At 40.1% G+C, this 23,720-nt stretch overlaps 1 protein-coding gene and 1 non-coding gene across 2 annotated transcripts; both read left to right on the forward strand.

Moving 5' to 3' along the window:
• Window positions 1–3,808: 3,808 nt before the first annotated feature.
• LOC141582207 (uncharacterized) lies at window positions 3,809–19,885 on the forward strand. The gene is made up of 7 exons (XM_074389805.1): window positions 3,809–4,107; window positions 8,941–9,055; window positions 9,216–9,389; window positions 13,447–13,553; window positions 15,176–15,313; window positions 18,461–18,531; window positions 19,866–19,885. The coding sequence occupies exons 1-7, from the start codon at window positions 3,809–3,811 to the stop codon at window positions 19,883–19,885; spliced, it is 924 nt and encodes a 307-aa protein (XP_074245906.1).
• LOC141582357 (U6 spliceosomal RNA) lies at window positions 17,268–17,373 on the forward strand. The gene has a single exon (XR_012515223.1). It is a non-coding gene; the product is annotated as a U6 spliceosomal RNA (small nuclear RNA).
• Window positions 19,886–23,720: the final 3,835 nt, after the last annotated feature.

Raw genomic sequence — 23,720 nt, forward strand, 5'->3', positions numbered from 1 at the left:
ACTGTCGTGAGGACTCAGCTACCATTGAGTCCTCTGTGCGTTTTTATTTGCACAACTTGTCCTAAACCTGTACGTTTAAGTTAAATCAACACAGCCAGAAACCCAAACCAAATACCTGAGAGCAAACGTTTGTAAACCTGGGACCCACCAGCTTAACAAAGACAGTCTCCTCTGTCCTATCCCCTAAAATCCTCCCATTTTATTACAATTATTTTTTCTTTCTGGTCTAGATTTCTCAACCTGATTTGGCTCAGCTCATATTCTTGGACATGTGAGCTGATTTTTACTGGCTTTAACTCAATACTAATTAGGGATTTGCCTCCTGGGCCACCCTTTGATCCTCCTGGACTTACTTCAGGTCCCTGAATGCTTCACGACCCTACATGAAAGCAAAATTCTCATACTTGTCTACCTGGCTGGCACTCAGATGCTCCAACATTGAAACTGTCTAGTGCAGGGGAGAGTTCAGAGAGGACAAGGGGAGAAGAACCCAATTACAGAACAGCCTTTGGGTACTCCAGCACTGGCTCTCATAAGCAAGTTGTGCTTACCCTCTAGCAGGAATGTTATATTGAGAATTTGAAGGAAAGCTTGTCTAGCAAGAACTACCTGCTCTAGTCATCCTTAATGGTCTATATTGGGCAAGCGGTCATTCCACCAAATTTAGGTATGTAGGGCAAATTCCTTTCTCTTCAACTCAATAAGTCATTCTATCATGGGGGTACTACAAAAGGTTTTGTACAAACCTACATTAGCATATAGTAATCACTCCCCAATGGTAAGTTTCTGTGATGAGTCATTCCAATAAATGTACCTGTACTTGTGGATTTTTTTCCCCATAGTATCCAGAATTTTGCTGCCATTACCCATGCACTGTGAATTCTTGGAGAGGTTTATGTTTTCATAATCACCTGCAGCCATGACTTCCAAACATCACCGAATCTTTCTCTGCTCCATGCTTGCTGTTATTTCTTATTATTCACATCTTGGCACTGATGGAACATAGCTCCAACCCCTTTCTATTATATTTACAGAGAAACAAATTACTTAAAGTCTTTACTGCAGTTCTAAGCAAATAAAAGGAGCTTATAGTCAGCACCAGATGCACCATAAGAATGGACATAAAAATTTCTCATGGAAAATGTCTGCACATGGCTTGTCCACCTCTTTCAAAAAATCTGTCTTTTTTTAAATTATACTTTAAGTTCTGGAGTATACGTGTAGATCTTGCAGGATTGTTGCATAGGTACACACATGCCATGGTGGTTTGCTGCCACCAACCCCCATCACCTACATCAGGCATTTCTCCCAATGCTATTCCTTCCCAACCTCCCCACCCCTGCTATCCCTCCTCTAGCTCCCACCCCCCAACAGACCCCAGTGTGTGATGTTCCCCTTCGTGTGTCCATGTGTTCTCATCATTCAACTCCCACCTATGAGTGAGAACATGTGGTGTTTGATTTTCTGTTCTTGGGTCAGTTTCCTAAGAATGATGGTTTCCAGCTTTATCTATGTCCCTGCAAAGACATGAACTCATCCTTTTCTGTGTCTGCATAGTATTCCATGGCATATATGTGTCACATTTTCTTTGTCCAGTCTATCATTGATGGACATTTGGGTTGGTTCCAAGTCTTTGTTATTGTGAACAGTGCTGTAAACATACGTGTGCATGTGTTTTTATAACAGAATGATTATAATCCTTTGGGTATATGCCTAGTAATGGGATTGCTGGGCCAAATGGTATTTCTGGTTCAAGATCCTTGAGGAATCACCACACTGTCTTCCACAATGGTTGAACTCATTTACACTCCCACCAACAGTGTAAAAGTGTTCCTATTTCTCCACATCCTCTCCAGCATCTGTTGTCTCCTGATTTTTCAGTGATAGCAATTCTAACTGGCGTGAAATGTTATCTCAATGTGGCATTTCTCTAATGACCAGTGATGATGAGCCTTTTTTTCATATGTTTGTTGGCTGCATAAATGTCTTCTCACACCAAAGCGCCTGCGGTTTGGGTGAAGCAGCCTGAAGCAAGTCAACGTGCCACTGCCTGGGGCCCAGCTCAGAGGCTACCAGGGATGCCCCAGTCTGGTTCCCTGGAGTTCATAGCATCCTGTTACCTGGATCTGCACATGGGGGTGCCTTTCTGCATCTCGCCATCAGGTCAGTGCTCCTCCAAGCTCCCTCCTGCTGGCCTGGAGACAGCGGCCTGAAGCACACCCCTACTGCACTCCAGCAGAGCCCTCCAGACCAGAAGCCCCACAGCGGTTAGCCCTGGCTTGGACACTGGGCCTGGGGAACCAGAGCGGGAGCTGGCCGCCCAGCTCCAATCCTGTGGCTCCAGAGTGCCCCGTCGCCAATAGCCATGTGGGTGCAGACGGGTGGCAAAAGTGCCTCAGGCAGGGTCTGGGCTGGATGAGCTGCTTGTGCTCACAATATTGAGGCCATTTGCAGCAAGCTCTGACAGCCCGAGCTCCAAGCTGCAGCTGCAGCCACCTGCACCAGCACCGCCCAGACTGTCTTGGGGCGTTTCTTCAGAGGAAGCTGTCAGCATCCTCAAGTTGCAGGGGCTCTAGACCCAGCACTGCTTCAAGAGGCTTTTTCTCAGGGGCGGCCTTCTCTTCTCAATGGCCTGAAACCTCCATCAATTCCCACAAAATTTACGGGGAACACAAGGACTGGCGCGCATAGGTTGCACACGTCGTTCACTGAGCCACGTGCAGTGATAGCACCTGAGGCGCGCACGCTGCACACTGTGGCTCGCCTGCAGAGGCTGGGACACGCACACGCCACACACGCACGCTGCACGCTGTGGTTCACCTGTGGAGGCTGGGACACGCGCACGCTGCACGTTGTGGCTCGCCTGTGGAGGCTGGGACACGCCCACGCTGCACGTTGTGGCTCGCCTGTGGAGGCTGGGACACGCGCACGCCGCACGTTGTGGCTCGCCTGCCGAGGCTGGGACACGCGCACGCCGCACGCTGCGGCTCGCCCGCGGAGTCTGGGACACGCGCACGCCGCACGCTGGGGCTCGCCCGCGGAGTCTGGGACACGCGCACGCCGCACGCTGGGGCTCGCCCGCGGAGGCTGGGACACGAGCACGCCGCACGCTGGGGCTCGCCCGCGGAGGCTGGGACACGCGCACGCCGCACGCTGGGGCTCGCCCGCGGAGGCTGGGACACGCGCACGCCGCACGCTGGGGCTCGCCCGCGGAGGCTGGGACACGCGCACGCCGCACGCTGCGGCTCGCCCGCGGAGGCTGGGACACGCGCACGCCGCACGCTGCGGCTCGCCCGCGGAGGCTGGGACACGCGCACGCCGCACGCTAGCGCTCGCCCGCGGAGGCTGGGACACGCGCACGCCGCGCGCTGCGGCTCGCCTGTAGAAGCGTGGCCTCGAGCACGCCGCACGCGCATAACGGCTTGGCTTGCCTGTCGCGGTGGCTTGGCTTTGCTGTTCCTGGCTTAGCGTGGTGTTCCTCGCTTGGCTCCGTGTTCCTAGCTTTGACTGACGTTTCCTCCCTCGCATTCCTTGGCTGGGCCTGACCTTTTATCTGCTGAGCTTGGCATTCCCCTGGCCGGGCTGGGTGTTTCCTTGGGTTGGAGTGGGCTCTCCCTGGGTGGGCGTGGGCTTTCCCTGGGTGGGCTGGGCTGGGCTGGGCTCCCCTCCTGGGGTGGGCAGGTTCGGGCTGGGATTGACCTTCCTCTTCAACCAGGTTGGAAACCCGGAGTTTCCTGCTAGTCGGTCAAGCTGGTTCGTAGAGGCGATCTGCCCGCTACTACTGGCCTCCCCTGGCTGTTAAAAGCAGATGGTGGCTGAGGTTTGTTCAAAGCCGGCTGCCTCCGCTATGAAGAAGCCCTTTGGTCTCAGGAGCAGGATGGGCAAATGGTGCTGCCACTGCTTCTCCTGCTGCAGGGGGAGCGGTAAGAGCAACGTGGGCACTTGGGCAGACTATGACGACAGTGCCTTCGAGGAGCCAAGGTACCAGGTCCGGCGAGAAGACCTGGACCAGCTCCACAGAGCCGCCTGGTGGGGTAAAGTCCCCAGAGCCGATCTCATCGTCATGCTCAGGAGCACTGACGTGAACGAGACGGACACGGAACAAAGGTAACTGGGCCTCGCTGAGAGGAGGCGGGATGGTGGGGATGTGCCCTACTGGTGTGGGGGCGCTGGCGGGGTGCCCGGCTTTATCGTCTCTGCAGGCCCCGCACCGTCCTGGCTGTGGGAACCTCAGAGGGGTCAGGGCACAGGCCTCTTTATGAGCAGCAACGTGAAAACAAAACTTTAACTGATTTCCAATCAAATTATAATTTCCCTCGTAGAACACTAATAGACTGTCTTAAAGTGATGTACCTCGCAAAACTAAATCGTTGCAGTGGATTATTTTCAATGTACACATTTTAAAACAATGTCATATACATTATAGAAAGGTATATATTGAGAACTAAGTTCCATAGTATATCAACTTCTGGCTAAATATTCTTCAAATAAAATTCAATGTGTGTTTCATATCAATGTATCCTATGTAAATATGTTATTTACTGAGAAACCTTAGAAGGAAAATAAATGGGAAGATGGTTTGTGTCTTTGAATAGGAAGACTAATTTCTCTCAAGATATGAGCTCTTTCTGCGGGTGTTGAACAATGAGAACACATGGACACGGGGAGGGGAGCACTACACACTGGGGTCCGTTGGGGGGAAATGGGGGCGGGACGGGGGTTGGGAAGGTGGGGAGAGATAGCATGGGGAGAAATGACAGATACAGGTGAGGGGAAGGAAGGCAGCAAACCACACTGCCATGTGTGTACCTATGCAACAGTCTTGCATGTTCTTCACATGTATCCCAAAACGTAAAATGCAATTAAAAAATCTAAAAAAAAAAAAGATATGAGCTCTTTCTGTATTTATCACTTTGACCTAAACCAAATGAAAATAGCAAAGTTTTAGCATTTTTAAATTAGGCATGCTGTCTGTTACTGTGATAAATTAATTTTTTTGTAGCAGAATAGAAAAAGATTTGCTTTCCAGATGTCAAAATTTGCTTGTGCTATTTCCACAAATTGTTTACTAACAGCTGAAAAGACATAAATGAGCAGAACAGAATAGGAAATCCAGAAATAGTCAAATGTATGTAAGAATTTAGTCCTTGATAAAGGTGATGTTTTATATTAGTAAAAAACTTAATTATTCCTAAGTGAAATGCAGGCTGTTTGGAGAAACCTAGCTAGATTTTTATGTGACAAAAATAAATTCCTGCAGTATACAGTAAAAAACTTTAAATACACAAAAGGTGAAAAGTACCAGAAAAAAAAAAACACAAATGCCTATTTATATATGCATATATAAATATTTAGGTGAAGTCTTTGTCGCCCAGGCTGGAGTATAGTGGTGTGATCTCGGCTCACTGCAACCTCTTTCTCCCAGGTTTAAGCAATTCTCTGCCTCAGCCTCTCGAGTAGCTGGGATTACAGGTGCCCATCACCATGCCTGGCTATTTGTTTTTGTATTTTTAGTAGAGATGGGTTTCATCATCTTGGCCAGGCTGGTCTTGAACTCTTGAACTTGTGATCCACCTGCCTTGGCCTCCCAAAGTGCTGAGATTACAGTTGTGAGCCACTGTGCCTGGCCTATATATGCAGATGTATTTTTATGTTCACAATGACCTTCCTAAGAACCTCCCAAAGCAAATATTCTGAAAGTTGGCTTGGCAAAATAAAAAACATCCGTATATAAGAAAAACATTAACAGAAGTCCAACATCTTTACAAAACATGTATTTTCATTTTACAGAGAATTCTTTCAAGTCAACCAAAAGACAACTAAATAAACTCAATTTAAAATTGGGCAAAGTAATTTCTTTGTATGTCTACCAGTGATCTACGCACTTAGGAAAACATAGTGTTCTGGTAAGAGAAGGAATTTAAGCTAGAGGAGGAATGAAATACTGTTTTCTATTTCACAGAAATTAGAAAATACTGTTTAGAAATTAAAAATATTTTCTAATTTCTAACAGAATTAGAAAATACTGTTTTCTAATTCTAATTTAAGTTAGAAGAGGAATGACAAGCCAGGTTCAGTGATTCATGCCTGTAATCTCAGCACTTTGGGAGGTCAAGGAAGGTGGATCATGATTTCAGAATTTGAGACCAGCCAGGCCAGCATGGTGAAAGCCTGTCTCTACTAAAAATACAAAACTTTGCTGGACCTGGGCCTGGTGGCGAGTACTTGTAATCTCAGATACTTGGGAGACTGAGGCAGGAGAACTGCTTCAACCTGGGAGGCATAGGTTGCAGTGAGCCAAGATTGTGCCACTGCACTCTGGTCTGGGGACACAGCGAGACTCCCTCTCAAAAAAAAAAAAAAAAAGGGGAATGGAATATGCTTTTCTATCCACAAAGTGTGTGAGGATGAAGAACCGTGGTATTTACACAGTTGCTTAAAGTTTAAGTTGCTGTGACTTTTCAAATAGATACTTTGGTGGTAAGAACTCTATTTTTAAAATGTATATGCCTTTTACTCATCAATTTCATTATTCTGAAATAGCTTTAATAAATGTATACATCTTTTTTTTGTATTGCTTATAATAGCAATGTATTGAGAAGAACTCATATGAAGATTTTATGAACAAATTTCAGTGCATCCATGGCATGGAATAATATGTAACCATTGAGGGCATCAATAGATAGAGATATGTTGACATGCAAAGATGTAATTTGGTATATAAAGTGAGGAAAAAATCTGTTTTACATATACACCAACAATCTGCTTTTGTGTTAGCTGAAAAGATGTAGAAAATATGATCAAATTTATTTCTGGGGATTTGTGAGTGAAGTTTTTCCCTTTCTCTTATCTGTGATTTCTGCAATGAACATCTCAAAAGTTTTAGTTAAGTTTCAGTAGTCATGAAATAATCCTTGGGAAGAGAAGAAATATGCTACTTGCATAGATACAAATAGTTTCTCACATTCTATTATTTATTTTTATTTCTGTGGATGGGTATCTTCTGTAAACTTTTACCCTATCCAGAAGTAGAGGGAATCTGTTTACCTGTTCCAGTAGATTTTATTGTACATTCATTTTATTATATATTTATCTTCTCCTTATATATAATGTGTAAAAACTGTGGATTAATGGTTTTACTTTAGTTATATATGAAAATTAAAATAGCAAATATAACTGATTATTACTATTACAAATGTATTCCTCTACAGGAGTTTTTTTAAAATATTGAACTCACCAGCTGTATCCTTTCAATCTATTTATTCATCAAACATAAGCCAGACACCTATTTTGTGGCAGGCATATTCTACTGTCTCGCACCTATTACGTCGCAGGCATGTTCTACTCCCTCTCAGTGTCCTTCATCTTTGAAAACTTCATGTTTACATGTTGGGGCTGGGCAAACTGAGATATTTAAAATTGGGGTATTAGAACTTAATCTCAATTGAAGCTTTTCCTCTCTCCTTTCAAACAAAAGCATTTCTGAAGGTAGAAATAGTAAAAAGATAACCTTTAATTGTCCTTTAAAATTTATAACAATCTTGGATAAAGACTGTTTTAGTACTTTTAAGAACTAAAATGGGATACATAAACAGCAGCCACAAAAAAATAATGAGAGCATGTCCTTTACAGGGACATGGATGATGTTGGAGGCCATTATCCTTAGCAAACTAACACAGGAACAGAAAACACCAGATACCACATGTTCTCACTTACGGTGAGAGCTAAATGATGAGAACACACAGACACCTACAGGGGAGCAGCACACACTGGGCCTATCAGACGGTGGGGGTTGGGAGGAGGGAAAGCAGCAGGAAATAGAAGGAACAGGTAGTAGGCTTCATATCTGGGTGATGAAACAATCTGTACAACCCCCCTTGGCACACATTTACCTATGTAACAAAACTGCGCATCCTGCACAGGTATCACTGGATGTAAACGTTGAAGAAACTCCACAAATAGTTTTCCAAATCCTTTTTTAAAAAAGAAAATTGCTAATAGTCTTAAATCCTAATATTAATGATTAGAAATACCTGATTTATGTACATTCTGTAATTCTGAGTATTGAAAAAAATGAGACATACTTAGTCATTTAAATCTCAAGTTTTCTTTGGCTTAAAGTTTTTTGAAAACCAAAGTAAGAATTAGTTTATTTTAGAAATTTGTTTTTGTTTTCACCTCAGCCTTCTTATTTCATCTAAATGCCAGTCATTGGACTAGAACTGTGCCAGACCTCTTATATTATAACGTGGCCTAGCTAATGTAAGGCACCAGGCATTGTAAGATGCCTCATTATTTTACGTCCAAATAAGAGAATTATTTAAATGCTGCTAATTAGTTATAGTAAATCATGAATTACAAGTGACATTCCAGTGTAAGAAATGTTCAAACGTGGAATCATCTTAGAATCACTAAAATAGAATGTTACCTGTAATCCTTAAAAAATACCTCAAAGTGTAGGTATAATTGTATTATCTCACTCAATTCACATGTCTCCAGTAGTAGTAGTAAAAATTATAATATCTAGCAATTGAGCTGTTGTGTTAGGAACTATTCTCTGTCTTTTGTGTAGAGTCTCATTAAGTATTACAGTGGTTTTCTCTGAGAAAGTTACTATTTTCATTCCCATTTTATTGTTGAGGAAATTGAGATACAAAAAGGCTAAGCAACATCTAGGAAGTGACAGAGCGGAAAGAGGATTCCAGCCCAAGTTGAATGGAATCCAAGGGCTATGCTCTTTCTGTTCAAATAGGCTGCTCTTTCACTCATACAGTGAGTAAGGAGGGGTAATAAATAGTATACTTTCTTCAAAGGAAAATGCAATGTTTGTTTTGAAGGCAGAGTAATAGCAGACTGTTCAGTGTTTGCAATGACATGAATTGCTGAGGTGGCTGTAGATAGTGCACTACAATTTCCTAAAAAGTCTTCTCACTCCCATAGAACTGCCCTCCATTTGGCCTCTGCCAATGGGAATTCAGAAATAGTAAAACTCTTGCTGTACAGAAGATGTGAACTTCATGCCTTTGACAGCAAAAAGAGGACAGCTCTAATAAAGGTATGCAGTAGCCAACTGTATCGGCACGAGATGGATTTGATTTCAATATGTAGAATAAAGATGAGTTTTCTCATTTAAATATAGCTAGTTGGTGAAACCTGTGGAATATTTCTTTTGAGTTCCTAGGATTTAAGATTTGTTTTTGGTCTAATACTGACAGGCCGTACAGTGCCAAGAAGATGAATGTGTGTTAACGTTGCTAGAACATGGCACTGACCCAGACCTTCCGGATGTGTATGGCAATACCGCGCTACACTATGCGGTCTACAATGAAGACAAATTACTGGCCAAAGCACTGCTTTTATACGGTGCTGATATTGAAGCAAAAAACAAGGTATAGATCTATCCATTTTATTTTCAAAATACTGAAATGTGATTGTTTTAACACCGACCTCCTGTGTAAGGGTTAGTTTTCTGTATTTGGAAGCTCAAGCGTACCTGAATGAAAATATTTTGAAATGACTTAATTGTCTAAGATTTTATTTTAAATATTGTTAAATTTAAAGAAGAATTAGAGGGTACAGCTTTTTTAAAAATGTACTTGTGGTAAATTTCTTTTTTTGAAAACACTGACATTGTAAAAGGTAATACTTATTGCTTTTTCCAATTTTTCTTTCCCAGGTTTTTTGTTTGTTTGTTTATTTGTTTATTTTTCCTAATGACTGTAAAATAGTAAAATTTGCCCTGGAAATAAGTTTTACATTAAAACTCCAAGAAAACAAAAACATGTTTCAGTGAATAGAAATCCTGCTGCTTTGGCAAATTTCTAAGAAAAGTAATCGATATGAAGTGATGTATCTTGAGTGGCAAGGCTTAGGGTAACTCTGATTGCTCATGAGGGAGAAATGGAAAGGGGAGAAAAGAGCAATCAGAAATATCAAGGCTAGTTTGGAAATTAGGTAATGGAGGGGAAAGACCATGAAACGGTTGTGTGTGTGTGTGTGTGTGTGTGTGTGTGTGTGGTGGTATTCATTCGTTTCTTTTGTATGGTGAGACAGAGTTCTCTTCAGTTTTAGAGAATGAGTTTTCAGTTTGGGAGAGGGAGTTAGTTATAAATTGCCTGGAGATCAATGTTAGGAGGCCTCTGAGGAACCAGATTGGCAGTGAATAGGTGGTAATGTAGTGGGAAACCCTTGAGCAGAGGGAGTAACAGGTACTTAACTGACTCATGATCCTCTTCTGGTAGAAATAGCCAACTAGAGTCTCAATTCTGCTTTCTAATCTAGAATGTCTTGATGGGAAGGTGGGAGATAAGGAGCTTATAAATAACAAGATCAAGTTGGATTTTGAGTTTACTAGACCCTGTTCTTCTCTTACCTGGGAAAATTATGTGGTGTTTTCAGCAAATGAATCTCTCTCCTACTCTTTTCTCTTTTTGGCCAAATCCTCAAATGATAAAGGGAATTGGTCATGTGGCTAAGAGAGGACACCGAAGTAATTATCTATTGCACTAGTTTTCAGCTAGAATTGTGCATCTCAGTAACCTGAGGAAAAATTTTAAATAATCTACAAGTCTAGGCTCTCCCCTGAAGATTTTCATAAAGTAAGTCTAATAAATCCTGGACATGTATGTTTCAAAAGGTTTCCTTGAAGCCAGGCATGGTGGTGAATGGCTGTAGTCTCAGCTGCTGGGGAGGCTGAGGGGGAAAATTGCTTGAGCTCAGGACTTTGAGTCTAGCCTGGGCAACATAATGAGACCTTTCTCTAAACAATGATGACAAATTCCTCAAAATCTGGATACACTCCTGCTGAGGAATCACTGAATAAATAAGTGTAATATATAAATTCTTACATCTCAGAAACTTAAGATCTCTAGAATAGTTGCAGTTGGAGCTGGATATGTGCTAATTCCTTTATATCTTTCATTTCCCATAATACTAGTTTGACATTTTTGGGGGGTGGGAGACAAGGTCTCTGCCAGGCTGGAGTGCAGTAGTGTGATCACAGCTCCCTGCAGCCTTGACCTCCCCAAGCTCAGGTGGTCCTTCAACATCAGTTTTAGTATTTTTTTTTTTTTCTGAAGTAGAGATGAGTTTTTTGCCATGTTGCCCAGGCCAGTCTTGAACTCCTGGGCTCAAGTGATTCACCTGCTTCAGGCTTTCAAAATGCTAGGATTACAGGTGTGTGCCACCGTTGCTGGCCTAATCTGACTTTTATCTCTGTGGTTGGGATGTTAAAATGAATATTATTGGCAGTATCAATCAGCTTACGGAATAATACCTTCTCCTAACATCAGTTATTCACTGCCATTCAGAAGGTCTTTAGAAATTTGCAGTGAGTAGTCTTCAATAAGTAGAGGATGGTCCTCTCAGGATTTTGTGTCTCTTTGTTACCATTCAAGTGCTTAGCTCAGTAAGTTGTTAGTAAGATCAGAGTTTTCTCAGTTAGAATTGTAGCAAGTTCTAAACTTCTTTGATCAATTGAAGCTTTATTACAGACTATCCAGTATCTCTCTAAATGGTATTGGGGAAACTGGCTAGCAGTGTGCAGAAAGCAGAAACTGGACCCCTTCCTGACACCTTACACTAAAATTAATTCCAGATGGATTAACAATCTAAACATAAGTCTTAACACCATAAACACCCTAGAAGAAAACCTAGGCAAAACCATTCAGGACATAGGCGTAGGCAAGGACTTCATGGCTGAAACACCAAAAGCAATGGCAACAAAAGCCAAAATAGACAAATGGAATCTAATTAAACTCCAGAGCTTCTGTACAGCAAAGGAAACAATCATTAGAGTGAACTGGCAACCAACAGAATGGGAAAAACATTTTGCAATCTGCCCATCTGACAAAAGACTAATATCCAGAATGTGCGAAGAAATAAAACAGATTTATAAGAAAACAAACAAACCCAATCAAAAGTGGTCAAAGGATATGAACAGACACTTTACAAAAGAAGACATATATGAGCCCACCAAATGTATTAAAAAATGCTCATCAGCACTGGTCATTAGAGAAATGCAAATCAAAACCACATTGAGATACCATCTCACACCAGTTAGAATGGTGATCTTTAAAAAACCTGGAGACAACAGATGCTGGATAGGATGTAGAGAAATAGGAACATTTTTGCACTGTTGGTGGGATTGCAAATTAGTTCAACCATTGTGGAAAACAGTGTGGCAATTTCTCAAGGACCTAGAAATAGAAATTCCATTTGACCCAGCAATCTCATTACTGGGTATATACCCAAAGAATTATAAATTGCTCTATTATAAAGACAAATGCACACATATGATCATTGTGGCACTGTTTACAATAGCAAAGACCTGGAACCAACCCAAATGTCCATCAATTATAGACTGGATAAACAAAATGTGGCACATATACACCGTGGAATACTATGCAGCCATAAAAAATGATGAGTTCATGTCCTTCGTAGGGACATGGATGACTCTGGAAACCATCATTTTAGCAAACAGACACAAGAACAGGAAACCAAACACCACATATTATCACTCAAAGGTGGGTGTTGAACAATGAGAACACATGGACACAGGGAGGGGAGCATCAGAGACTGTGGTCGGTTGAGGGGGTCTAGGAGAGGGACAGCAGGGGCATGGGGAGGGTAGGGAGGGATAATGAGGGGAGAAATACAAGATAGAGGAGGTAGGGGGATGAAGGCAGCAAACCACCTTGCCATGTTTGTAACTATGCAACAATCCTGCATGATTTGCACATGCACCCCAGAACCTAAAGTACAATAAATAATAAAAAATAAAACGTTTGTAGAGCATTTGCTTAATCAGGATGGCAGTTTTAAACACTGAAAACCATGGAGTTATTGAGACTACATATAGGGATTCTGTAAATTTGGTTTCACTAGTTCTGTGAACTGATTATTTATTTAGTTACCAATCTGGAAAACTTAAATACAAATTGATTTTAAATGAATACATGTTGGAAAAATTGTTGAAATGGGCAGTATGAGACTTAGTAGCAATATTTATTGCACATTGGAGCTTGATCTTTTGGTAAAACATGAAACTAAAGAAATATTTTACAAATTCTTGCTTTATACCCAACAATTTGTCTTAGAGTTTGAGAATATAGAGCTAAAAGATACAGCTCTTTGTTTAGATGGAAAAAATATTATCATCCAATAATACCACGCCAAACGCTGGCATAGAAGCAAAGATTCCTGGAACCAGTAAGTGTTTAAACTGAGTTTTTGAGATGATCAGAGTTAATGTGTTGAGGCAGAAGAGAGGTGTCTCCAAGGGAAAGAGCAGTGTGTGAGAAAGCACCGAAGAGTAAGAAGGAAGTGACTATAATTTGTTTACTTTCTATGAGTGTAAGTTTATAGGATCTTATATAGTTTCCAGTTCAGTTGAGAAGTCCATAATTTTTTGAATCAAATATCATTTTTGCTTTTATTGTTTTACAGTGTGGCCTCACGCCACTTTCACTTGCTGTATATGGACAAAAAGAGAAAATGATGAAATTTTTAATCAAGAAAAAAGCTAATGTAAATGCAATTGATAAATTTGGAAGGTATAGTTATTTTTTTTAATCTCTGTGTTGTAGAATGATAGCAGTCACTCAAGTCATAAACATTTATAAGATTAACTTATTGCAACATAGTGATCAGGATCAACAAATCAGTTAAGTAGAAAAACAATTAGACTGGGCAACATAAAGAACAGTTTTAGTGGGATTCCTCTTACTACACTGACTGATGTTATTATGTGACATTTTTGGTTATATGATTTATGTTAGCTAAATGGATTTCATATTTGTCTCATGAAGTGTGAACTTTAACTTTTAGTTTACTTATGACTTAGTATTGAACTTAACTCTTTCTAGTAGTTTTTAATCTCTATGTCTTATATGCTTTTCCACTAATACACTTTATTAAACATAAATAGGAGTTGATAATCATTTTGTCTTTTGAATAACTCTGTGATGAGTTGCTTTCTTTGAAGAATATTAATGTTAGCTTATGCCTCCAAGACAATTAATTGCTATTCCCACATACTGTAAGTTCATCAGCTTTTGTTTTAATTCCAGTGTATTTTGATGTTTTGATTATTTATTTATTTATTTGTTTGTTTGTTTGTTTGTTTATTTTTGAGACAGAGTCTCGCTCTGTCACCAGGCACCAGGCTGGAGTGCAGTGGTACAATCTCTGCTCACTGCAAACTCCACCTCCCAGGTTCAAGCAATTTTCCTGAATCGGCCTCCTGAGTAGCTGAGATTATAAGCACGCTTCACCATGCCCAGCTAATTGTTGTATTTCTTAGTAGAGACTGGGTTTCACCGTGTTGGTCAGGATGGTCTCAATTTCTTTACCTTGTGATCCGCCTGCCTCGGCCTCCCAGAGTGCTGGGATTACAGGTGTGAGCCACTGTGTCTGGCCTTATTTTTAATTGGTATGGAGAGAGGAAGTAGAGATAGTTTTAAGTGGGTACACTGTTCCTTTAATGAAGGCAAGGTGTAGGTGGGTGATAAGAGAAAAGAGCTAGGCTTCGGATTCACACAAGACTGGGTTTAATTCCTAGCTTTCTTACTTGATAGGTGTGTGACCTTGGCAATGTTATTTACCACCAAATGTGTTGTCATATATGAAAAGGAGGAGAATATCTCCTTCAAAATTGCCTGTGCATCAGTAAGAAAGATGTGTGTGTGCGGCATTTAATTCAGTGCCCAGCACACGCTTATTGGCATCATTAACTGAAACTATTATGACTACTGTTTTCACCATTCTTATTAATATTACTGCTTTCAGCATGCAGATAGCTCTTATGTGACCCCACAGCTGATTTTCTGTTACTGTATATCAGTCTCGGGAAGCGGGAAGGAAATCTTTACTTAAATCTTTGTTCACTTCAGATAAGTGGCCCTAGCATAGTTTCTTGCCCATCAAAGGCCTTTAAATTAGCAGCTTCTACTATTTAACACCCACTGAGATAAGAGGTTTTCTTTTTGTCCCTTCCTTTTAACTTTGGTGGTATTTTACAGAGATTAACACTTGAGCCCCCAAGATGCTTATGTCTTTTAGTGCATGCAAATGTTTAATTCTGCATTGACAGGCAAGATACTAAATGGGTAAAGTATGCCAGATTAGCTTACAACTTTATTACAGTTAGGGAAAAATTACATCTCTGTCATTTTAGGACTGTGCTTATACTTGCCGTATGTTGTGGATCAGCAAGTATGGTTGGCCTTCTACTTGATCAAGATATTGATGCATTTTGTCAAGATAAATCTGGAAAAACTGCCAGGGATTATGCTGTGTCTAGTCAACATAATATGTAAGTGTTTACATGAAAAGTCTAGTTAACACTAAATTAAGGCTTAAAATAATTACAACAACTGTATCTTATATATCAAGTGAGATGTAGTAGTTTGGTTTGGGTAGTTTTAAAGTGGCAATGAGTTAGTCCCCTGCATCAGCTAGAAATCAAGCAAAAGGTAGACCGGTTAGAAGTACCAGTGTGTGCAGGATTCTTTATCTCAGGACTTGTAAGACCTTTATGTTTACAGATTCCAACATTGTTCATTTCATCCAAGTATAACACCTATGAATGAGATAAAAAATAGTGTCACATCTTTCTTTTTTTCTTTTTTTGATTAGTTATTTGGGTCTTGAAATGTCCAGTTTAGCAGAAAGTCATTTACTGTCTTCTGAAGACTATCTCTTCCATACTCTTTGAATTTTTCAAGAACCAAAGGGATTTACTAAATCCAAGGAAGACAATCCCTTTTATCAAATCAGAAGGACTAGAAACAAAGGGCACTCCAATCACTCTGTTGTTTCTGTTGATTCTGTTGCGTTTTTGCCCCTGAAACTGGTCCTGCTGCCTGGTAATGGTTGATCTTTGACACCAAGATGCCCTTACTGATTCAGATCCCTCAGGTCTTCATGGTGATTCATACAAAGATGTTGAAGTTACAGCGTTTTTTAAATTCACATACCTATGCTTATATGCTCAGCCATTATTCCCAAAGCACCAGCACCATTCTCTGGCAATGTGACTTTATCCACACACAAAATGAGCTAATTGACCATCTCCCCCATATTCAGCCTAGACTTAGCTGAGACCTTCATGGTAAGAGATCCTTTCAGGCCTTTGTTGGTCTTTTCTGTAGCAGATATTCATTGGGCTTGTTCTAAATGGTCAGAGAGGTTGAAATAATGTGGCAGGAAGAGATGAGTGTTTCTTTCTTCTTTGCTACCAGTTCTGTACCCTCATGCACCTTTATATCCTGTATAATACCTGAGGCAGTAGAAAATCCCATATTTACCTTCCCAGAAGCGGCGGACTCCCAGTTGTGATTGGCCCCTTGACTGAGCTGTTTTAAATAATAATGAAAATTGCCCAAGCTACTTGCAACTCTACCTCAATATTTAAAAATATTTTCAAATTCTACCTCACAGGAAGCTATTGAAGAGAATTCTCAGAATCTCAAGTAGGTTAGTTGGACTTAACAGAGCCATACCTTGTCCATGTCTCATCACTGAATGGAGGGAATCCATGAGCCCTGCACACTGGGTGCCAGAACATAGGGATCCATAAGCCCCACACGTTGGGTGCCAGAATGTAGGGCTCCATGAGCCCCACATTGGGCACCAGAATGTAGGGAGCCACCCCTACATCACCTGTGGGTACCCTGAGTTTGGTGGCAACAAAGGAATGAGAAAAAGAAAGATGAAGAGAGATGATGGGACCAGAGGGCCATCACTTATTACTTTGGAGGTGACAGTGAAGGCCCTGAGCTCTGACCATCCACTCTATTTATTGGTTACAATCACTTTGATCTACAGGGTAGGGGTGGAGTAATGGTGGGGAGAGGATGATGGTGGAGTGAACCAGTGAGCCAGAACTGAATCAGTGAACGGGAAGTGGTGTGTCATTCTAAGGATTGATAACAGTGGCAGTTTGGGGGTTTCACAAAAGAAGAACATGTGGTTATCTTTAGCTTGTTATCTAAGTACAGCTGATGGAACACAGACCTTACAAGGAGCCCACAAGTCTGGCTACATCATAGTTCTACGAAGAGTTTTTATAGCCTTGAGCACAATGTTTATGGTAACAGAGCCAAGGTCACCCTGCACTGGAACATGAGGCATGAAGAGGCCTTCCTCCTCAGAGGCCTCCTGCGGCCTTCCGCAGTGTATTATTCCCTGCTTATATGTTACTCATAACCAATTTATGTAGGTACTCTGTAAGTTCTTTCTAATCACGTGTAAAAGTAGAACTTTCTGTTTGCTTCAGCAGTACCCATTCTCAAATTGAAACAATAAAGAGAAAAATAGCATGGCTTCCTGCATAAGGAGGCCACACAGATTTTTGAAGCATTCCATATTTTGCACAGTCAGTGGAAGGTCATTTGACTGTTTGCTGACTAGCTATAATGCAACAGAGTGATTCAAAGCAAAATGGGTGTCACCAAAATATTGAAGTTGTTATTTGTACTGCAAAAATAGTCATGTAAGGTGGTCTATGAGATAACACTGGAACTGAATAATGTGTGTGGTGTTGTGTGCAAAATATGTTGTTAGTATGTATCTTGCAACTTCTTCATGGAACCTAAAAATAAATGAAAGTAGGGTTTTGGTCTCTCATGTCAGCTGGAGATGAACATGGATATAAAGCATCATCCTGACAAACATCTGCTGTTTGAGAGTTTGAGTCTATAGGGAAGGATCATTGGTCCCAGCCAGGTCTTAACGTCCATTGGTTTTTCTGTCCTTAGTGTGATTGATAGACTCCATAATAGTGGACAATCATGTCATCTACTTTAAGGAGTTATTTATCAATAAATTTAGTTACAAACTGTGAAATAGTTGAGATGCTCTGAACTATGAGCCACAAAGAGTAGGACAACTAATAAGCAAAATTAGGACTTAATAACATTTCCTGAAAACAGCAACCTTTTCATATTGGAACGTATGCACAAAATACAGATTGGGTTTTATTTGAAATTCCAACATGATTTCAGTGATAAAATTTAGGAACAGATTATTCCATTGCTTTAATATTTCTGTGAGCTTTTAAAAAATGTTATCTTGTTAAATCTTTATAACAATCTAGTGAAATAAGACAGCAAAGTTCTTATTTTGTAGAAGATGACATTGAGCCCAAGAGGAGCAACTTGTCCAAGAACAAATAGCTGTTCATTATGCAGCTAGGACTTATGCAGAGTTGGTACACATTATGTCAGACTAATGCGAGTTAACTTACTGGGTCATAGTGCCCTTGATTTCTGACTATTTCACTTTACTCTTTTTCTTGTTTATGATAAGTTTGTAGAATGTACACATAGGTGGATGGAATAATATTGTTAAGTTCTGATATTCTGATATTGTTTGAATTACTCTAAGCATTTCACATTTGGTAAGTATTTTTTTATCTCAGTATTAAAAGTCTTTTTATTTATTACATTTTTATACACAGAATTTGCCAATTACTTTCGGACTACAAAGAAAAACAGAAGTCAAAAAAGTTTTCTGAAAACAGCAATCCAGGTAAGACTTCTGATAGTGAGTTACTTTAGGCCAGTTGTCACCAGGCTTTTTGGCACCAGGGACCGGTTTTGTGGAAGACAGTTATTCCATGGACTAGGGAAAGGTTGAGGTGGTTTCAGGATTATTCAATCACATTACATTTATTTTGCTACTTTATACTATTAATACATTGTAATATATAATGAAATAATTAGCAACTTACCGTAATGTAGAATCAGTGGGAGCTCTGAGCTTCTTTTCCTACAAATAGATGGTCTGATCTTGGGACAAAGGGCGACAGTGACAGATCATATGACATTAGATTCTTGTAAGCAGCACATGATCTAGATTCCTCATATGGGCAGTTCACAACAAGGTTCATGCTTCAGTGAGGATCTAATGCTGTCCCTGATCTAACAGGAGGCAGAGCTCAGGCAGTAAGATGAGCCAGGGGTGTGGCTGTAAATACAAATGACACTTCCTTGGTTTGCCTCCTGCTCACTTCCTCCTGTGTAGTGAGGTTCTTAATAGGCCATGGACTGGTACCAATCTGTGAGGCACTGGTCAGGAAACCTATGCTTGTACCAGCAAGGTCTCACTATTGCTGACTTCACTTCTCCTAATTTGAAATGAAAAGAGATATATTTACTTTGTTGGAACAAGATGTGTTCTTCTATCTGTGGGTTAATTGTCATGATAACAGTAATTTTGTTAGAACAAGATGCTCGGCTACCATTCATCAAAAGATTGTCATAATAAATATACAAATTGCCCAACTCTAGGCTCAGCAGATGATAATAAAAGTAGAAAATGTTTCACAATAACAAAACTGCTAGTATGCTACCTGGATGTGGACACCTAATACATTGTACAATCCAGATTGTATAAGGACACCTTTAATTTAGCCATCTATTTATCAGAGAGCTTTTGATAACAAGGAGACAAAGATGAAATTGATGTAATTTTGATCTTTAAGGTGCTCATAACACAATTGTCTCTATTTCATTTCTGTGCTTTTTCAACAGAATTGACAAAAAAACCATTTTTATTTATGTTTTAACTTGTCCGCTTAACAAATAACTATGAAATGTTTTTTAGATACATTTTTTTCTAATGCTACAGAACACAAATAAAAATACAAACAGAGAGGAGCTCATTATTATGATTATCATTTTTTATTATTTTGCTACTTTAATCAGGGCTTGCTGTGTGCTGGATGCCCACTGGAAACTTATAATTATGATTATTTATTATATTGATTATGTGCCAGACATAACTGATGAGGAATGAAAGCTTTTTGAATAAAGGTAGGTAGGATTGAAGGTAAGCATGCAGACTGAGTAGAATGTTTCAAGGTAAAGAAGCAGAAGAATGATGATTGACAGAAGGAAGATGTAACAAGATTGTGTGTCTGCCGGAAGGAACTTCTAACACGATTCCCTCTGGGAGGAAGAGCAGCAAGTGCAGAAGACAAGATGCTTGAGTGAGCTTTGCAGGGTTTGTGAGCAGTTCACTTTTGCTAGTACCAAAAGTGTGAGATATGAGAGGTTGGGAGTGAGGTGAATACTCAGCTAAGGCAAGTTTATAATAGACTTTTTAATACTATAGAAACGAGTAGGTGTTCAGCCTTGGTCATCATGGTGGAACCCCATCTCTACTAAAAATACAAAAATTAGCCGAGTGTGGTAGCCAGCATGTGTAATCCCAGCTAATTGGGAGACTGAGGCACAAGAATCACTTGAACCTGGGAGCTAGAGGTTGCAGTGAGCTGTTGTGCCACTGCACACCAGCCTAGGCAAAAGGGTAAGACTTTATCTCCATAAATAAAGGAATGAATGAATGAATGAATGAATGAATGAATGAAATGAATAGCTCTTATCTGGTGGGCCATGGGCATTTTACCAGTAGAATGCTTTGGACTGCACATACTAGATGAGCAGTGGCTAAAACAGTAGGAATCAGAGTTGTTTGGGTTGTTCAGTGATATCCCAGGATCCCACTTGTCCCTCTTTCAGCTGTGTTGTTGGCAGTGTTTTATTATGTCTCCTTTCATAGTTGGCTAATCCGCAACAGCTCCAAACATCTTGTTCTCACAACACAACATCGCAAGGGCTGCTTTTCTTCACAGTGTCTTTTAAATGGGTAGAAAACTTAGAAGCATGCAAGGGGCTTCCTGTAACATTTCATTGGATGGGTCAAACCACATGCACATCCCAAAACCAGGCACTGGGAAAGCAGATACGTGATTAGCTTAGAATACTCATTTCTCTTTCTGAAGCTGAGGAGGGGAATTGGGATAATAAACATCCCAATAGACTTGTGTTTCTTAGGCAAGAAAGAATAAGGAAAGGCTATTGGTAGGGAGCCAGCAGTGTTTGCTGCAGAGGCTCATTGGAGAAATTTGAGTAAGGGAGTCACAAGATTAAATTTGAGTATTAAGGCATTCTGGTTATGGTGTAAAAGTGGTTAGCAAACTTTTCTTGTAAAGGATGAGGTGGGAAATATTTTAGACTATGTGGTCTCTGTTGTGTCTAGTTAACCCTGCTGTTGTAGTGTGAAAACCACCACGGATAACATGTAAGCAAATAGGCATGACTGAGATCCAAGAAAACTTTATTTACAAAGCCATAAGGCAGACTGGATTTGGCCTGTGGCCTGTAGTTTGCTGACCCCTCATAAAGGATTGATGGAAGGTAACCATGTAAAGAAACCAGGAGACAAAGGAAGCTTTTGCAGTAGTAGTCAGCTATAGTTTCCTTGTCACACATCCTTGAACTAGTGTCAATGTAGTGAGAGGTTTTCACCCATGCATGGTGAAAAAAAAGAAACTTAGGAATCTTAGTTTCTCATTTAAAAATGTTGGCCTTTTTTGTGGTATTATGTCTTTTTCATTTGTTTTGCTTAAGTTTTTTTTATGTAAGAAATAACATTAATAGTTGGCCATTTTTATTTAAATAAAAGCCATTTTCTAAATGTTTATGTCCCAAATGGCAGTGGGACTATAAAGCAGAGACAGAAGAGAGGTATAGTTAATATGATTTAGTGATAATCGAATAAGAAAAGTTTGGGGGATAGAGAGAAAGCTCAGATGATGCACTGGTTTCCAGATTGTACCCTAGCATTTAACCTGGACATGCGGAAGGAATAGGAAATTTTCTGGTGAATACAGAAGAGTAAACAGTAGCAGGAATGACTAATTTTTTTCTATGCATATTTAATGGAATATTCATACAGGGTATTTTGAGTAGGTATTTGGATAATCAGCATTTATAACTTGCATCCTACTAGTTTGACTCTTAATAATAAGAATTGTCAAAGATCCAAGAATCTGAAAGTTGATGATAAATGTCCATGTGTATCATCATCAATGACTGAAAGTCAGCATCCACAGAATTGGGACAGATGAACTTAATAGATAAAGATGAATGTCGGAGTTGTGTTTCTCTTAGGGACTGACACTCTATTACCTGTGGGACTCACAGCTGCCAGGAAAGAAAGAGAGCAAGAAGCCTATTAAAGAAGCCAGCAGATTCAGTCCTGGAGTGCCCTGCTTTTCTTCATGTCTTAGTTCTGACTTGTAACAAATTATTTTCTGTAAAATGTGCTTTGTGTTTTTCCCCTCTTGCAGCATGTGAACAAACAGAATCCCTTTAGTAGGGCATTTTTGTATTCTTTCTTGAAACAAAGCAACATGTAAATAACAAAAAGAAGAAAGTAAGAGAAAGAGTATTTTTTGTATAGGCTAGCATTTAACATAAACTTGGGAGTGAGTACCAGGATTATACTTAGAATTTAGGGATGGGATGGGAAAACTAGTTAGAAATCTATATTTAATATAAACATTTCAGTACATTGGGTAAAACTTTTATGAAAATACATCAAAGGATCTTTGATCCACTAAACCAGGAGCTGGCCAGCTTTTTCTGCAAAGACTCAGTTAGTAAATATTTTTGGCTTTGTGGGCTATATACATTTATTTTTTTGAGACAGGGTCTCACTCTATCTCCCAGGCTGGAGTGCAATTGCATGATCATGGCTGACTGCAGTCTTGACTTTCTGGGCTCTAGTGATCCTCCCATCTCAGCCTCTCTACTAGCTGGGACCACAGGTGTGCAACATCACAGCCAGCTAATGGACTCTACGGACTATAAAGTGAATAAGCATGGCTGTGCTCCAAAATACTTTACTTAGAAAAACAGGCAGTGGGCTGGATTTGGCCCACAAGTGCTAATTTGCTGATCCTTGTGCTAAAAGGAAGGTGCTGCTAATGCAGTGAATCTGATTGGTAAAAGTGCTCTGCATGTGTGGCATTCTTCTTCCTTTGAAATAAGGATATATTTAAGTAGTCACCTCACCACATTTTTCAACAGTAACTTCATATAATTTTTAACATTTCATTTATAAAATATGATTTTTTTCTGCTTTTCTTCTATTTTATTCCTGTTAATAGCATTCAGTATTTTTCTGTGATTATTACTTTGTATATTTGATGAGTATCAACTATCCTAGAATTGGATGATTTTTATCAAGCAAGAAATATTCTCTTTGAAACTTTTAGTATTCCTTGGTCTTTATGTGTAAGCATGAATATGATAACCAGCTTTTGTAATTTAGAAATGTTCAAGGGGTCTTTTAGTTCTATAATTTTAAGAATTTAATACCTCAGTCTAGGATTTTTTAACACTATAAGTGTATAATTTTTATAACCTTTAAAATATATCATTGCTATATAAAATTTGAAAACTACTATTTCTTGCCTATCACATTTCCATGACTGACTCCCAATTATGATCTCTTTCAAAGAACTATCTACACTCATGAACTCAGATTTTCTTTCCATTCAGTCTTGATCTCATGCCAGTAAGTCTTCAAATTCAATGCTCCTCAAGGTTATTGTTCTCAAGGTTATCACTTAACGTTTCTCTGTAATAAATCTAGGGATTTTTTCTGACACCTCATTTTATGTAATCTGGCAGCAATATTAAACCAAATGGAGGGCATCTCCTCCCTAATAGCATCTTCAATTAGCCCGCTGAAGGACCTCACTCCCTCAGGCCTCCTGCCTTTCTAGTCCTTTTGTCATGGTCTGTTTACTTGCTTCTCAACTTTCTCCTTTTGCACATTGTTGTTTCCTAGGGCTCAGTCCTCAATCTTTTCTCGTTACTTTTTTTTCTTTTTTTTGAAATGGAGTCTTGCTCTGTCACCTAGGC

This window comes from Saimiri boliviensis, chromosome 19, assembly GCF_048565385.1.
Source record: "Saimiri boliviensis isolate mSaiBol1 chromosome 19, mSaiBol1.pri, whole genome shotgun sequence".
Taxonomy (NCBI): domain Eukaryota; kingdom Metazoa; phylum Chordata; class Mammalia; order Primates; family Cebidae; genus Saimiri; species Saimiri boliviensis.

Bases quoted from the DNA above. Each gene is read 5' to 3' on its own strand.
- LOC141582207 (XM_074389805.1), top strand. From the start codon at position 3,809: ATGGTGGCTGAGGTTTGTTCAAAGCCGGCTGCCTCCGCTATGAAGAAG. The intron at 13,554-15,175 runs GTATAGTTATTT...CTGTCATTTTAG, and splicing joins GCAATTGATAAATTTGGAAG to GACTGTGCTTATACTTGCCG. The intron at 18,532-19,865 runs GTAAGACTTCTG...GAATGTTTCAAG, and splicing joins TTCTGAAAACAGCAATCCAG to GTAAAGAAGCAGAAGAATGA.